We start from the raw sequence: 18,701 nt of genomic DNA on the forward strand, positions 1-18,701 counted from the left end.
AGGCTATGACTAATTTGTTGTATTTCAACACCAATGAGTCAACTTTGGTCCACATTCCTTTAATATCTGGAATTTGCTGCTGTGAGAACTTAGAAAGTCTGCCTCATTTGGTCACAGTGACTCTGGACTAAGGAGTTTTGCTCAGGTTACATTCTGTTGAAGGAACATTTACAAATGACTGGTAGAGTCTTAAGCAAAACCAAACACTATTCTTTCTGTAATTAATTGAATTTTTTTAACAGGATCTTTAACATGTCCTGCATTCTTTCAATCCTGATTACATACCTAAAGTAGGTGACCTACTGAAGTTCAATATAGAAAATGTTCTGTCTTTTTAATGTTTGCTTAATTGAGAACTAGAAACTTTGAGGCATAAAGAAGACCAAAAACATCAAAAAAAACAAGCAATGAATAAATGAATCCTATTAAAATATTTAAATTATTCTGATATTTCCTAATTGTTATGATGGGTTATTGCTAATATGGCAATATAATTAAGGAGGTATAAAATAACATTGGGTGATAAAACAATTATAGAGTTCATGGAGTTATGCATTCATAAGATGCTGCTGGCATGTGTATGATCAGCGTGAGTGCACTCCATGAGGTTTTCAGGCATTTGCACCATTATCGATGCATTTCTGGTGATCATGTGGCACATGCGTCTGCAAAATCAGGTCCTGTTTGCTATAGGAGTTATCTCTCTTCTAGCCCTTCATGTGAGAAACCTAATCCAAATGTTTTTTCTTGAAATAATCCAAATCAATTCTCTCGTCTAGACATCTTCCCTCCCAGTGCAGCCCACATGACCACGTCTAGACGCCAAAAATGCACCTGTGCTGGGAAAATAAGACCATGAACATAGCGAGACCTCATCACTAACTCCATACGCTTGATGTTTTTCACTCTTTTAGACAGTGCCTCCACTGCTTTCAAGGCTATCCTGAAATCTCAGGATTAGCAGAACAATCCTCCAGCCTTTTTCCAGTGATTTCTGCTGAACTCCCACTGTGCCAGGCACAGGGGACTGAAAAAGACTTCAATAAATTAAAGTCCCTTAAACCTGTGGGTACTTCCTTTGTTATATAAGATAATGATGCTGAAGGGGTTAATATTCATAGTATATTGACTCCATCCATTCTACTTATGTCACAAACACAAAGTAGGGTCCTTGGTATATATTTAATATTCTTTAAAGTAGAGGAACTAATTGGAAATAGAGTAATTTAAGGATGCATTATGGCAGGTCAGCTCAGCAAGGTAGAAGCCACCTTTTGTTTGAAGTTGGAAGCCAGGGACACCTCAGTGTTCAGGGTGGCTACATGGATGGAAAGTGTCTTCAGCTGCAGCTACTGAAAATCTGTTTCAGATCAGAAGCAGTGGCTGGAGTCATTGTAGAGTATCTGCAAGACAGAGATCTTCATGGCTAGTACATTCAGAAGGGTGGTTACGGGGCAAGTAAAAAGTGCACAGGAAAAAAGGGAGATGAAGACTGCTAAACAGAGTAAAAATACCAGGTAGTTAATGCACGAGAACACTGAGACCATTACCCTCTCTAACATATTTTCTATTTTGGATATTGCTGAGGAAATGGTTTCCAGGAAAACACAATAAGAGTAAATCCATAGCCTTGGTGGTGTCTGAGCTACAGTGAGCTGAATGATAATTACAATATACGAGAGCAGTAGGGACAGGAAATTTTATCAAAAGGGATGCAGTCATGATACCTGGATGGTATTTTTCCTCATTGTTGTCAGGAGAAGGATGCTACTGAGCAGTTGCAAAGTACTCTGAAGGAGTGAGGTAAAACAGTCAGAGGTTATAGTCAATGTTGGTACCAATAACGTAAGTAAAGAGTGGGATAAATTCCTGTAATCAGGTAATAGAAATAAATTAGAAAGCAGGATCTCAATTGTAATATTCTCAGGACTCATTCTACTATTACCTGTTGGCAAAATTAGTAATAGAAGAATAGATTGGTTTACTATGTGGCTGGAAGAATGGTACAGGGAGAAGGGATTTAGACTTAAGGCATTTGGACTGAAAATTCTTGGATGCAATCCACCAAAACTGGACCCAATTTCTTCCCAGGGGTTTCATAATTTCTGTGGAAGAATTGATAAACTAGAGAGGCAGGGGCACAGAAACTTGAATGGGGAATAGTAGAAATGTTGTGAGTAGGATCTCTAAAGTAATCATCTTCAGATTACTCCCAGCGCCATGTACTTGTAGTACAGGAACATGAAGATAAGAAAGATGAACGTTTGTCTGGAAAGATAGTGCAGGAGGGAGATATTTACATTGCTGGTATATTACAACTGGCTCTGGGGTAGATGATATTTATGCAAGCCCGAAGTGTTACATCTGAACAGAGCTACGATTGAGTTCTTTAAGGGGCATAATGCTGTTGTTCAGAGTCACTCAGCAATGGTGAGAGTACCAGGAGAGAATATTAGAAAGTAATATTAGGTTGCTTGAAATGCTGGGAGGGATAGTTAATCTAAAATAGAGAATAGTAAATGAATAAATGGATTCAGAGGAAGGGAGAAAGTAATGAAATCTATATCAGGGTAACTCTGCCCATATGTGAATACAGGAAGTATAATTCATAATACTGGGGAGTTATAGCATAAATGACCTTGTAGGATTATGATGTTGTGGTGATAACAGAGATGTAGCTTAACAAAAGGCTGGTCTACTTGTTAAATGTTCCTGTGTTCTGAAAAGACAGGGAAGCTAAAACTGGCAGGTTGGATGGGATTTTTGGTTTAGGAGAGCATTACCATAAGAATATGTTCTGGAGGTGTCAAGGACGGCAATGATTTGGTGAGAGCTAAGGAATAAGTAGTATGTAATTAAGTTGTTCAGTGTAATTTAAAGACCATCAACTAGTGGGAAAGATATAGGAACAAATCTGCAAGGAAATTACAGAGAGGTGCAAATGTCATAGAACAGTTATAGTGAGAAACTTTAGTGACCAATATATCAATTATGATAGTGGCAACGTACTGGGCAGCAAGGGGCAAGAGTTGGTGATAATGGGAACTGCAGATGCTGGAGAATCCGAGATAATAAAATGTGAAGCTGGATGAACACAGCGGGCCCAGCAGCATCTCAGGAGCACAAAAGCTGACGTTTCGGGCCTAGACCCTTCATCAGAGAGGGGGATGGGGAGAGGGTTCTGGAATAAATAGGGAGAGAGGGAGAGGCGGACCGAAGACTCGCCATCTTCGGTCCGCCTCCCCCTCTCTCCCTATTTATTCCAGAACCCTCTCCCCATCCCCCTCTCTGATGAAGTGTCTAGGCCCGAAACATCAGCTTTTGTGCTCCTGAGATGCTGCTGGGCCTGCTGTGTTCATCCAGCCTCACATTTTATTATCAAGGGGCAAGAGTTGCTGCATTGTATTCAGGAGAATTTCTTACAGCCTAACAAGAAAGGAGGCAGTGCTAGACATAGTTCTTAGAATGATGTGAGCCCAAGTAGATGAAGTGACAGTGGAGAATATTTAGAAGACAGTGAGCCATTGGCCAATCGAGTTAAGAATAATTAACTGGCAGAGAGTCAACTTCAATAGAGCAACAACAGTGCTGAGTGGATCACCTGGAACCAATAGTCGTTGGGAAAATCAGAAATGGATCAGTGTGCAATCTTCAAATAGGAAATGGATTGAAAGCAATAAAGATGTGTTTTTCCAAAAGAGCGGGGGAGGACAAACACATCCAGAACTACTGCGTGACAAAAGAGATAGGCATCAAGTTAAAATGTGTGCTTTTAATAGGTTCAGTGGTTGTAAATACTGGTCAAATCAGAATTGAATACAAAAGGTTCAGAGGAGAGGCGAGAACACAAATATGAGAAGCAAAGAAAAATTGTGACAAAATGCTGAAGGTTAACCTAAAAGGAAATCCCCAAAGTCATCAATGAACATTAATCCAAAAAGGGTTGTAAGAAGAGGAAGAAGGACCACAAAGGGGACATACACAGAGGAAAGAGGCATGTTTGAGGTGTTGAATGAATACTTTTCACCTGCCTTTACTAACAAGGCATGTTCTGCCTAGTCAATGCTGACAGTGGAGGAAACTCAATAACTAGAAGGGTTTCAAACTGATGTGGGATAACTTGTCAATACTTAAAGTTGACAGGGCACTGGGTCTTGCACTGTAAGTGACTTTTGTGCCAGATAACACAGAGCAGAGGAAATTGGTGCCTTCCTTAACTCACAGAGAGCTAGATGTCCTGGTGGATAGGAATATGCAGAGGAGGGCTGAATTCTACTCTGAGGACTGGAACTGAAGGCCATGACACCAGATACTACCAACCTGAGTCGAGTCGTCACCCAGATCAGTGCAGTCTCAACCATCTGGAGGATGGCATGGTAGCTCAGCGGTCAGCACTGCTTCCTCACAGCACTAGGGACCCGGGTTCAATCCCAGCCTCGGGCAACAGTCTGGGTGGAGTTTGCACATTCTCCCTGTGTTTGTGTGGGTTTCTGCTGGGTGCTCTGGTTTCCACCCACAGACACAAAGCTGTGCAGGATAGGTGGTTTAGCCATGCTAAGTTGCCCATAGTGTCCAGGGATATGTAGGCTAAAGGGATTAGCTATGGTAATTATAGGGTAGGGGGGTCAATCTGGGTGGGATGCCTTTTGGACAGTCGCTGTGGACTAGTTGGACTGAACAGCCCGTTTCCACACTGTAGGGATTCTATGAATGCCCAGAACAATGATCTCATATTTTACCAGGGTAGGTACCATTATCTTTCTCAGATTCTTCACATTCACTGTATCTCTGCTACTGCACCCACCTCCCACCCTGTCGGTTCGTCCTGCAGCACCAGTTCAGCTTGGCAGAAGTGGCCCACTAACAATGCACTTGCATTCCATGCTGGTTCCCAGCCACTGAGTTGTGTTTCTGACCCACGTAAAGTTTGAAAATTGGCTGAGATTGTTTTGGTCCCAAGGCCTCTAATCGTTCATTTTGCCAAGTAAAATTTATGGTGGATGAGCACCAGCTACCCTAGGGAAACTTCCGAAGGAACCAGCTAATAGATGGGTCGATTAGTCTTTTGCCTCTACACAAGGAGGCCAGATGACTGAGTTGCACAACAGCACAGCTATGGACCTCTACCAGAGTTTCCTTTGGCTTCGCTCTGACACAAATCACCATCTTTCACCAATATTCTCACTATTGCGTGCGACATCTTCCCTCATTAGCTCTGACCTACCCCAGCACCCCAAAAGCACAACTCTGCATGTCTTCTGTGCTGTCTACCACCTCACTCAGGACAACTTGCCACATTTTCCCCACATTGACCATCAACAGCAGCTGTGCCATTCATTTTTGTCTCGCTCAATCCCTCTCCTTCTCTCATTCCAGGAGGAAACTGCACGATTGGTGGTGAGTTACCTGACATTTAGCCTCTCACCCCTTACAAGCATAGGACCTTGACCCTGAGCATTTCAACTAGCTGACTGACTATGCCCAACCCCTGAACTAGTAATGAAGGCTACCCTGCACTTAATGTGCTAGGATTCTCCCAACTGAAGAGTTCCTTGATGTGACTGAGGCCTGCTGACAACTGGGAAAAGGCTTTGTATCTGCATTAAACAGCAAGTCAAGTCAGAAGTATTGTGAGATAACACGGTGCGAAGCTGAATGAACACAGCAGGCCAAGCACTTCTGAAGAAGGATCCCGACTCAAAATGTTAAGCTTTCCTGCTCCTCTGATGCTGCTTGGTCTGCTGTGTTCATCCAGCTTCACACCGTGTTATCTCAGATTCTCCAGCATTGGCACTTCCCACTGTCTCTGTAACAAGTATTGTGATCCTCGTATCTCTTGGTGAAAGCACAAAGCCACAAAGGCAAAGCTATGCAAGGCAAAGTAGGAGTGGTCTGGGTATCCACGTTGGCTCAAAGTGAGTGAGGGCTAATTCTACAAATAATCAACCCTATTATACAGCCTGGTCTAATGTGCGAGCTCGGTGCTTGTCCTTGCAGGCAACATATCCTTGCAGCAGCATTGCAATGCTAGTTACTGATGAGTCCTTAGGTGAAGCAATGAAATGCAGAAGCATCCTGCAAGTAGGTGCCTTGAGTGTTCTGAGAGGATGGCATGTGTCAGATGCCAGCATCAGTGGACGAGATGTGCATGTGGCTGGTGCCCTGAAGTGAGCATTGGGATGTTATTGCCAGGATCCAACCCAATGGCCTGGAGGCACAAGTGGGGAGCGGGAGTCACATGATACCTGCTCAGATTTCATCTCAACAAATGTTTAGATCTGGCTTCCTGAAAGAGAGAGCTGGAATAGAAAGCTGCATATTATCAAAGTGAGATTAATGTTAATGAGACTGTTAACAAGCAATAATCACCATTAATAGGCATTTTGCTACTGTGTGAGAGAGGGTTTCGCCTCAATGTCTCAGACTTAGTTGGAAAACGCAAATAGTTGCTCCTGACATTGAGTTAGGCCTAGCTGTACTTGTGGAGTGATTTTTCCCAGAATTCTTATCATAGCCTACATCATTCTTACAAGACTACTGACATATAATCTTGAGTGGTTTTAACACGGCACATGTGGAAAGGATGTTTGCTCTCATTGGAGAATTGAGAGCTGGAAGCACTGTTAAAAATCAGTGGTGGCTCATTCAAAACAGTGATTAGGAATATTTTTCTCTCATGAGCTTTTGGAACTCTCTTTCGGAAAAGATGGTGATGGCAGAGTCCATTGACATTTTCAAGGCAGGGACAAGTAAATTCTTGCTAAGTAAGGGCTGGAAAGATAATCAAGCTATAGGTTGGAAATTGGATTGGAGTTTACGATCAAAGCAGGCGTGATTTTATTGCGTGGTGGTACAGGCTTGTGGTGCTGAATGACATACTCCTGCTCCTTATTCATATGTTTGTATGTAACTGTCCAATACCTAATCCTATGACCCAGGACAGTGAAAGCTTTATGTAATGTGAAGTGATGACCTTATATTTTATATGCGCACTTTTTGCAATCTGAATGAGAAGTCAGATGCAAATTGTCAAGCTACTTCAATTTATAATAAGCAAGCGAACGCACAGAGTACCTACTAAAATAAATATTAACTCAATTCAATTAAGTTCATAATCCTCTTTGTGATACAGAAATTGAAACCAACCAAAGTATAAAAACTATAGGGGCATCGTTTTACTGGTCAATGATTTCTTGGAATTTGACTGATTTCAAAGTTAAAATAAATCAAGGTCCTTTCCTACAACTTGACAAACATGGACTATTCAATTATCTGCCCTTTCAATTCATAATTAGACAGAAAACTGGAAATATTGACCTTTGACTCTTTCTACGTCTATATTGATTAATTAGTACAGTTGCGAATTAAACTGGCCACAAACTTCCTGCCATAACTGAGTTGTGAGTCTTTAAAAACTATCTTATATTATTCTCAAAATGAATAGCAACATTGATTGAATATTGATGAATCACAGAAAAGCCAAAAACACCTTCGTTGTTTTCAAGTTTCAAGAAGAATATTGCACCAACATTTGAAAGCATTGCTTGCCTGGCTTAAATACACTCGAGCCATCAGCTCCCGTTTCTGCTGTGGAAGTATATATACATATATATATATATATATGTATATATATATATATCAAAATCCTCTCATGGGAAGTAGGAAAGAATTTCTGAAACATGATAGGGGTTGAAAACCATTGTTTGTTATCAGTTCATCAACTTTTCATTTTCTATGTAATACAATGTGATGAAATACCTCAAACATAGTCCATTCTCAGCACTTTGTGTGGTGCTATTTTAATGGTAGCAATAATGAAGAGATGCTGCTCCAGAGGTGCACAAAAACATTTCTGGCAAGATGGATTAGAAAATATGCAAATATGTAATGGTGGTGGGCTGGGGGAACATACTAAATAGCAAACTACTGATTAAAGTAAGTAATGCAGGGGCTAAGGGAAAAGAAAAAGATGATGAAGCAAAAATCTCTCTTGGAGTCCCTGTTTATATGTTATATTCACAAAATTCTGAAGCATCCATCATATATTTACTAAAGTCTGGACCAATGTCATGAAAGTTGGCACAGTCACTAATTTTGCTAATTCAGAAATTCAAAAAGTGCTCAACTTTATGCCCTATGCTTTCTGTAAGTTTGACTTGATTCTATTAGTAGAACTGTGGAAAGTTTTACAGATATTTACAGACAATCTTTGAAAGTATCAAAGTATGCTGACACAATAATTTGATCGAAAATTTGTTGGAACTCTATGCCACCTAAAAGACCTTTTGCAACTGAAAAATTAATTTCTAAAATTGCTGGATTGCTCTGTAATCAGCATGTTCATCCTATAATAAAAACAATAAATGCTGGAGGCTTTGATTCCCAAAAAGACATTCACTGAACTTGAAACATCAGCTGTTTCTTTTTCCACAGATGCTGTCTGACCTGTTGAATTTCTCCAACCATTTCCAGTTTTATTTCAGATTTCCAGCATCTGTATTCTTTTGTTTTTATTTTTCATTCTATGAATCTGATCAGATAATGCAAAGAATTATTAGCAAAAGGTATCTAGCTTTAAATCAAAGGGTCAATTTGCGCTTAAATTTTGTGAAATGACCAACTTTTAATCAGTTTGGTTTACCTTGCTGTGGAGTGTGTGAATGGAATGTGGTCCTGCAAAGGCTATATTTTGGGCATTTTTGAACAAGACTTTTCATTCATTTCTGAAAAATGTGTCATGTTAAATTCTGCAAGGAAATAATCAAATGGCTCCTCTGGACTACTTTGTTAGATTAACCTTTTCTGAGTGAAACCAGATTGTGATATTCATTCCATTCACGATGGATCAGTGGTTAGCATTGCTGCCTCACAGCATCAGAGACCCTGGGTGAGATTCCAGGCATGGATGACTGACTGTCTGGAGTTTGCATATTCTCCCCAGTTCTACAAGGGTTTGTTCAGGTTTGCTCCACAGTTCAGAGATATGCAGGTTAGGTGGATTGGCCATGCTAAAAAATTGTAGTGTTCAGGGATGTATAGGCTAGGTGGATTGATCATGGTAAATGTGGGGCCACAGGGATAGAGTTCAGGGCTGGGTTTGGGTAGGATGCTGTACAGAATGTTGGTGCGGATTTGATGGGCTGAATGAATCCCTACAGTGTAGAAGGAAGACAATGATTCACTGCACCACAAAAGCTCTAGTATTAACAGTATCGATTGGAGTAGATGATGTGCTGGCCAGCCAGCAAATTCAGAGAATTGGGAGATGTGGTGAGAGTGATGAATCTCCAGAACTTGCTGGTTAATTTGCCTCATTTCACTGTTGTTGTGCAAGAAATGACCCTTAACTCTTCCTTTTTAACAATTTGCTTATTAATTGCCCATTAAAATTGCCAAATAAAATGAAGTCTAGTAATTTAAAGTGTAAGCATATTCTTAATAAATTAATTGCATTTGCAACGGCATTTGCTAATTCAATCCCAATCAATCGCTCAAGGATAGAATCTGAATAACTTAAACTGAAGTCCTGTTCCTTTGGGTATTAAATTGTTCTTTTTTTTTTCTGTACCCTTTCATTTTTTTTCAGTCTGTAGCTTTTGCAATAATCAATGAATCTTAAACAAAAGACTTAGCCATTTATCAACAACACAATAATTTTAGAAGCGCCAAATTAAACAACAAAGTAATCTATTTATTCTGTGCTATAAATCCAAAATCCTTTGTTTTCAGCCCCAACACAAAAGGTGGACAGACAAACAAACATGGTTAAGGGATAAATAAAAGAAAACAATAAAACTGGCTGGATTACTGAAGTGGTTTTCATGGTGAGATATTCCACAGGCATGGTTACCAATTTCTTGGTGATTTTCTGAGCAGGGTCACCTTTACAGTTCATTCAGATAAAGGCAGTATTACTTACAAAATAAAAACCCAAAGAACTGAGGATGCTGTAAATCAAGAACAAAAGCAAAGTTTTTGGAAAGCTCGGCAGGTCTGGCAGCATCTGTGAAGGAGAAAATAGAGTCAATGTTTCGGGTCCGGTGACCCTTCCTCAGAACTGATGTATTACTTACAACCTAGTTTACTATTCTCTAAACTTCCAAGAGCTGCCAAAGGGTGGTTAGGTAGGAAGCTTTTCAATTCTTCATGTTCTACCATCAATAGCCAGATTCCTTCTTCACACAAAACACAGACCAAAACCCCATTCAAACTCTGATCACGATTTGACAGACTGACCATCTCCATCATGAGGTCCCAGTTACCATTCAACACCTGCCATCTGCTTAGCATAAGGTGTTTTCCAGACTTGCTGGAACCCAATTCCGGGTACGCATTAATGGCCAACTTCTACTACCTGTTCAAACATACTGCTCTTTCTCGATCACAAAGCATCTGCAAACCCTTTGATCTGGAACCAATTTGCAATTAACTTGCAGCCTGGCCTCACAGATAAACAAAAGCTTGTTTAGTCTGCTTTCCTTTTAACGCAAGCTGTTCCCCACAGTCTAAAAGTCATCTTTAGCTCTCACTTCCCAGTTCACAACTCCAAACCAAAATTAAAAGAATAAAAATGAAACTAATGAAAAATTAGTGAGGGTTCTAACACAGTACATAAAAGGAAAAACAAACCTAATCTGGACAATTCCTGCTCTATCAGCCCACTTTCAATCATCAGCAAAGTGATGGAAAGAGTTTCTATTGTGCTACTAAGTGACATTTACTTACTTATCGTCAATAAGCTGTTCACCAACACTCAGTTTAGATTTTACTAGGGGAATGGAAATAATAGCTAAGCTCCAGAGGTGAGATGAAAGTGAATACCCTGGATATCAAGGCACCATTCAACTGAGCATGGCATCAAGAAGCCCTAGCAAAACTGAGGTCAATGGGAATTAAGGGGAAGCCTTTCCACTGGCTAAAGTCAGACCTGGCATAAACAAGGATGATAGTGCTATTTGGAAATCAATCATTTTATTCCCTGGACATCACTGCAGAGGTTTCTCAGGATTGTGTACGTGGCACAACATCTTCAGTTACTTCTTCAACAACCTGCTCTTTATCATAAGGCCTGCTAAGGGGGCATTCATTGATGATTTCACAATGTTCAGTGCCAGTTGTGACTCCTTACTGAAGTAAACTGTGGTCATATGCAGCAAGACCAGAAAACATTCAGTCTTGTGCTGATGAGTGACAATTAACATTCAAACTATACAAATGCCAGATAATGGCTATCTCCAACAAGACAGAATCTAACTACTTCACTTTGACTTGCAGAGATATTACCATCACAGATTTTTCAACAATTATTGGGCTTACCACTGACCTGAAAGTGACTAGAGCCAGCCTTAAAAATACCATGGCCGACAAGAACAGCTCAGAATTGAGAATTCCATAGCAACTCATCTGCCCATTTGCCAGAGTTCACCACGTACAAGGCACAAGCCAGGACTGCAATGGAATATACCCTTCATTCCTGGATGAGCTCAATCGCAAAGCTACTCAGGAAGCTCCACACCATCCAAGACAAAGCAGCCTGTTTTATTGATGCCTCTTTCATCACCTCCAATATTCACTCCCTCCAGCACTGTCTCACAGTTGGAGCAGTATGTCATCTACTGGATGCACTGCAGTAATACAACAAAGTTCCTTCAATAGCACCTTCCAAACTTGTGACTTCTACCACCTCGAAGAACAAAAGTAGCAGATATGTGAGAACGCTAACAATTAGAAAATCCCCCTCCAAATGACACACTATCATGACCTGGAAGTATATAACTATCAGGCTGTTCTTTTACCATCACAGGATTAACCTTCTGGAACTCCCTTTCTAACAACAGTTTGGGTGTACTGAAATTGTTCAGAAAGGTGGTTCAACACCAGTTTCTCAAGGACAATTGGGAAGGGGCGATATAAAGACTGGCCTAGTCAGCAATGCCCACAACCTGTGAACAAATAAAAGAAGTCTAGCAATGAGATGCTGCTCTCTTAATCCAGCATGCGTGCAAGATCTGACTTAATCAATGAGAGGCAAACAGCAAACTTCAAACCTGGTATAGGAATTGTATCAGAGATAATGGGAGCTGCAGATGCTGGAGAATCCGAGATAACAAGGTGTGGAGCTGGATGAACACAGCAGGCCCAGCAGCATCTTAGGAGCAGGAAAGCTGACATTTCAGGCCTAGACCCTTCATCAGAAATGGGGGAGGGGAAGAGGGTTCTGAATTAAATAGGGAGAGAGGGGAAGGTGGATTGAAGATGGAGAGAAAAGAAGATAGGTGGAGAGGAGAGTATAGGTGGGGAGGTAGGGAGGGGATAGGTCAGTCCAGGGAAGACGGACAGGTCAAGGAGGCGGGATGAGGTTAGTAGGTAGGAGATGGAGGTGCGGCTTGGGGTGGGAGGAAGGGATGGGTGAGAGGAAGAACAGGTTAGGGAGGCAGAGACAGGTTGGACTGGTTATGGGATGCAGTGGGTGGAGGGGAAGAGCTGGGCTGGTTGTGTGGTGCAGTGGGGGGAGGGGACGAACTGGGCTGATTTTGGGATGCGGTGGGGGAAGGGGAGATTTTGAAGCTGGTGAAATCCACATTGATACCATTGGGCTGCAGGGTTCCCAAGCGGAATATGAGTTGCTAATCCTGCAACCTTCGGATGGCATCATTGTGGCACAGCAGGAGGCCCATGATGGACATGTCATCTAAAGAATGGGAGGGGGAGTGGAAATGGTTTGCGACTGGGAGGTGCAGTTGTTTATTGCGAACTGAGTGGAGGTGTTCTGCAAAGCGGTCCCCAAGCCTCTGCTTGGTTTCCCCAATGTAGAGGAAGCCACACCGGGTACAGTGGATGCAGTATACCACATTGGCAGATGTGCAGGTGAACCTCAGCTTAATATGGAAAGTCATCTTGGGGCCTGGGATAGGGGTGCACACATGCACATTTTTTACTATGCAGACATCTGGTTTGTATTTTCTGTTAACCTGAGTTCATTATACAGGAAAATCGGGGACCTTGAACTTAATCTTTTAACTTTTGTGGCGTAACTAGTGGGACTGGAGTATTAGTGCAGTTTCCCAAATGGGCCACGACCAATCAATGGACAGGAAAGAGCAAGCTGTTGAAAACATATTGAGTTGCAGAGTGGAGAAAGCCAAATATATAAAGAACCATCATTGCAATCACTGTTAAAGTGACAGTAATGAAATATATACCCTGCTCTATGATACCGTTGTGGTTGCAGCAGAAGGCAGATTTCAATAAGGACGTTCTGACTGAATCATGCTCTGTTCTTCGTTCGGAAGGTACAATTTGGAGAATTACTTCACGAACCGTGCAGATACTGCCTCCTACTGTGAACCCTTCTATTTCTCCTTGATTGGACATGCTAAATTGCCCATTGTGTCCAGGGGTAAATAGGTTAGGTGGATTAGCTGTGGGAAATACAGGGATGGAGTCAGGCAGGATGCTGTTTGGAGAGTCAGTGTGAGTTTGTGCGGATTCTATGTGGTTAAACCACTAGCGGCGAGCGCGCGCACGGCCAACAGCCGCGTTCCCGACTCCGACTGAAGCTCGTGCTCGCGACGGGAGTGGGGGTGAAGGGGAGCGCGCGGCTCCGAAAGCCGCTCGTGCCCGCGGCGGGGTTCAGGTGGGTCGGTGAACGGGCTGACGGATTGGGCCGTTGGTGCCGACAAGATGGCGGGGGGTGGGCAGGAGATCGAGGAAGAGGTGAGTGGCCTGGTCCCGGCCGAGTCTCTGTGCTTCAGCCCGAGGTCCAGTCCGCCCAGCGGGCTCACACAGACTCATGGCGGCCGCCGGGGCACCGAGCAGTCATCCCACCGGCTGCTGGCTTACAGCGATGCCCTCATCTCCATTGTGGCCACGGTGATGGTAAGAAATGCAGCGAGGGGCCGGACTGTGGCGGGTTGTTTAAACCACATTCATGCCCCAGACATTTCCTTCACAGACAAAACTTCCGGATAATCCGCTATCACTTGGGAGTATGCGCAACATAGGCCGCTCTTATTTTGCCTCTGTAATAAAACATGACGAACATATTTTGTTGCGATTCACAAACTCTGGTTACTGCTGCCAAAACCAGCCTTTAGTTTCACCTTATTCTTTCAAGTTGTGCAACGTAGTGATGTACATAAGTTCGGCATTATTAAACTACTTGACTGGGCACGGATATTGACGGAATGTTAACATGGGAGCCTTATTAACAGGCAATGATGTGGGGATGTGGCTAAGGCATGAACAACGGATTTACTTAGGACAATCATACAGATCTTGTGTTCTCAGGATTACGTGACCAAGTTACCAAATGGCAATAAAATCATGGGAAATGCTGACTTTTTTTTTCTTAAAAAAAGCCTTTCATTGCTGGGTCCAGGCCTGAAACGTCAGCTTTTGTGCTCCTGAGATGCTGCTTGGCCCGCTGTGTTCATCCAGCTGCATACTGTTATCTCTTTCATTGGATGAGTATTAGCTAACTGGCTAGGCAAACATTTGTTGTTCATTTCTTGTTGCCTTTACCATTCCTCTTTTGAACACTGCAGTCCACGTTATCTTCATATACTTGTTGGGAAGGGAATTCCATGATTTTGACCCAGCAACAGTGAAGGATTGATGATGTAATCCAAATCAAGATGGTATATAGCTTAAGGGAACTTGCATCTGTTGCTCTTGTTCTTCCTGGGATCAGGAGTACGACTTTGGAAGGAGCCTTGGTGAATTGCTGTAGTACGTTGTTACAGGTGGCGGTGTGGAAGTAAATGTTGAACATGTCTATTGGAGTGTTGATCAAGCAAACTGCTTTGACCTGCATGGTATCCAGCATTGCAGTGAGCTGCACTGGTCCATGTCAGTTGAGAGTTTCTGTTACATTGCTGAATCATATGTACCTCGTAGACAGATGACGGACAGAGTTTGGGGAAACAGGTGAGTTACCTACCAGGGAATTCCCAGCTTCTCACCAAGTTTGAGATCAGATTGAAGTGTTCCATTAGATGAAAGAGCTGAGAACATGATCATGATCTGAACATGCCCTTCTCTGGAGGTCCCTACCATTTTAGATTTCAGTTGCAATCTAGTTTGGATTGCTCCATGCCATGCAGAGTGCACTGGTTGCTTCTGAGCTGTAGTGCTAAAGATCTGCACCAAAGCTTCTCTTTCCAAATACAACTATAACAGCAGCATCTATTCGACAGCGAATGAAGTTGCTCCAGTGCATCATGATGATAACATTACATTAAAGGTGCCGTATAAATATGTGAATTAAATGCCCCAAAGCACTTCAGTGGTGTTACTCGGCCAAATGTGACATTGAACCACACAAGGATACGTAAGATCCACTAATCAAAAGACATCTCAGGAGCCTTTTAAAGGAGTAATGTAATAGGTCAAGGGGAAGTTCCAGAGCTAATAGTTTATGAAACTGAAGATACAACTGCCATTGTTGGAGCAATTAAAGTTTGGGATGAACAAGAGGCTAAACTAAAAGGAGCACAGATTTCAGCAGGTCATGGAATTGGGGGATTTTTAGAGGAAAAGTGAAGGATGAATGGAGGGGTACTAATGAGAAAACATGAGAATTTTAAAATCAAGACATTGACCCCTGGTCAAGCAGTATAGATTGGTGAGAACAGCATTGCTATGCAAATTGCTGTGAATTAAGACGTGGGCAGCGGAGTTTTGGATGACCTTGAGTTTGTGGAGGATAGAATGTGTATCCTTGATCAGAATACAGGATAAACTGACCTTACCAAATAGCATGCAGGCAACTTTCTTTTACCCACCAGTAAATGACTCACCAATTTGCCATTAAATAATACTTATTAATAATCTGTGTACTCAAACATAGCTTGAATCATATGAGAACTTTGCAACTCCAGCATGAATGAAGTGCTAAGTACCTGCATATATGAGATTAGTTGCACTTGATATCAAGGCCACATTTGGACAGTATAACACCAAAAAAAAACACTAGCGAATCTGTTGAGTTGAAGAAAATTTACATGTGAAGTGTAAAGGTAGAGATAGTTGTAGTTGTTGGAGGTAAATCATTTGAGGAATTCCTCAGAAGCATCTTCTGCCTAACCGCCGCCATCATCTACTTCATTAATAATTGTTCTGACTATTTGAGTGGAGAACAAGGATGCTTGCTGATGACACCACAGTACTTGCTTCCCCATGACAGTGAAGCAGACCATTCCAGCTGTCAGCTGGAAGACATATATAACATCTGCATTGCATAAGTACCCAAGTAATGACTACTACTCTCAAAATGCCCCAGTAAAAGCCGAAAGAACCGTGGATGCTGTAAGTCAGGAACAAAAACAGAGTTGCTAGAAAAGCTCAGCAGGTGTGGCAGCATCTGTGGAGGAGAAAAGAGTTAACATTTCAGGTCTGGTTCTGAGGAAGGGTCACCAGACCCGAAACGTCAACTCTCTTTTCTCCTCCACAGATGCTGCCAGACCTGCTGAGCTTTTCCAACAACTTTGTTTTTGTTCTCAAAATGTCCCGTTTTGGCTCTTCAGCTCAATTTTTTTTCACTGTGGCACGAATAGAAAATAAGATCATCTTGCAGTAGATAAGAGCAAATACTTCAAATGTCCATATATTAACTAAGGGCTCTGTTGTGTACCTGTGAAGCTACTTTATTTTAAGTGAATTAAACTTCCTTGTTCATGGTGGTAGTTGTAAATCTGTTGCCCTGTGAACAACAACATGTTGAAGCTTTTAACAAAAGATTTTAGAATCTTTGAGAAAAGCAGTAATATTCTCCTAAATCTACTGTATTGTTTTTGCTTCCAGATATTGCCTGTTTCTCATGCAAAAATAAGGGCTGATCAGGTATTGTACCTCTGAAAGCTTAAATATTTATTTGAAATAACATTGTTAGTTCATGTAAATGTGCAGGAATGAGGTACTTTTTCAATGAAAGAAAAAAACCCTGCATTTCTGTTGGCAAAATAATCAAAACCATGCAATAGAATGCCAATAATGGAACACTGGAGTTGCTCCCCATTTCTAATAATAGGGTTGGGGAGAAAAAAAACCATAACATGCATCAGCCTGACATGAAATTTCATAAGTAGTACCCTTCTGAGGTGGAAGGTCATGAGTTCAAACCCTATTTCAAGTTTTAAGTGTATAATCCAAGTTGATGCTACTGTTTGGTACTGAACAAGCACTGCACAGTCTGAGGTGATTTCTTTTGGTAAGATTTTAAACTGAGGCATTTTCAACCCTCTTGTATGGACATAAAAGCTTCCTTGGTACTATTCAAAGTAGAGAATGAACTTTTCCCTTATATTTTGCTCAATCAGTACCATCAAAAATTGATTAAATGCTTATCATGTTGCTTTTTCTGAGTCCTTGCTGTGCACCAATTGGCTATTGTATTTGCCAACAAAGGCACAAAGAGTGTATATCAAAGGTAATATTTTGTCTGCTAAATGTTTTCTTTTTTTTACTGTTTCAAGGCCATTATGTCATGACAAATGAAGAGTACAATTTGCTGCACCAATTGAAAAATGAGATAGAATTCCTGTACAGATGGGGGAAAAAGAATTCATACATTTGTTTTAATAACATAAGTCTTGCAATTTACATTGAATGCAACGTTAATTTCACTGTAATTATGTTCCAAATTTAAATGTTAACAACTCATGGAAGTGCATTTAGCAGCTGCCATATAGGTACACCATAGATTAGTTACGTACATTTTGATGATATCCGCCGCCAGATAACATCATTGTATTTTCTGAATTAGGAACTGGAAGAAAGCCTGCAGCAGCTTCTTACAACCAAGATAGCTGTTTACATTATGACATTTTTAATAGTGACTGTAGCTTGGGCTTCACATATCAGGTAAATATTGCTTTTACAAATGTAGTGCACTTTCATTGTTAACTTAACTTATAGGAACAAGTTCTGTGCTCAGCAAAAAAAATCATATGGGTGCGAGACCTCATAAATTTTAAAAGTTACATGGAGGGACTTTGTGTTAATACTTCCAGTTTCATCTGCAAGCTTCATTATTGTTGGTTTAAAAAATGGTGTGATTCCCACTTGGAAACATTTCTTATTTCTAGGTTTTATTTTTAAAATGCGTTACTTGAACTGAAATTTTGAGCAGAACTGCAATTTTTAAATATCTTTGTTTAGATTGTTCCAAGTGATTGAACAAATAGATGATGTTCTTGCCCTTTTGAACTTGGTGAGTATACAATCTATTCAGATTTTCAAACTAACTGAAGAAGAAGCAAGTGTTGTTCACTCTTGTGCAAATATACCCATTACATCAAGTTGTTGGTTAGATGCTTCTTTGTACATTCCACATTGAAGTTGTTCCTGGTGCTATTATTGTACTTCTGTATATTTTGTGTTGCACGTTGTTAAAAATGGTGTATTGCTATCAGTTATTCCCTGATCTCTGATGATTAAAAGTGATAATGTTGCTGACTCCAGGTAGGTCCCGGATCATTCCACAATCCATACTGAGTTGATTGACTTCAACTGAAATGATAATGGTAGAGGCACTACAGTTGGTCCCATGATTATCAAGAGAAAAATCAAGATCTGCAGAGATTGGATCATGCTGAACTGCATTGTTACTTGTATTAAGTTATCTGCTGCTACTTTCAGGGTGTATGTATGAAGCAGAATTTCTGGATCATCAACTGTTCTGATCTTGAAAAATAAATAAT

General features: G+C 41.2%; 1 protein-coding gene across 1 annotated transcript in view; it reads left to right on the top strand.

The window, feature by feature from the left end:
* The first annotated feature begins 13,589 nt into the window (after positions 1–13,589).
* The window catches only part of tmem175 (transmembrane protein 175), a 37,810-nt gene continuing 32,698 nt past the window's right edge, over positions 13,590–18,701 (top strand). Inside the window, exons 1-4 of the mRNA XM_048540793.2 lie at positions 13,590–13,878; positions 16,804–16,842; positions 17,765–17,862; positions 18,160–18,211. Of these exons, the coding sequence (XP_048396750.1) occupies positions 13,684–13,878; positions 16,804–16,842; positions 17,765–17,862; positions 18,160–18,211 (384 nt within the window). The 5' untranslated portion in view covers positions 13,590–13,683. The remainder of the gene's footprint in view (positions 13,879–16,803; positions 16,843–17,764; positions 17,863–18,159; positions 18,212–18,701) is intronic.

Source organism: Stegostoma tigrinum, chromosome 1, assembly GCF_030684315.1.
Source record: "Stegostoma tigrinum isolate sSteTig4 chromosome 1, sSteTig4.hap1, whole genome shotgun sequence".
Taxonomy (NCBI): Eukaryota; Metazoa; Chordata; class Chondrichthyes; order Orectolobiformes; family Stegostomatidae; genus Stegostoma; species Stegostoma tigrinum.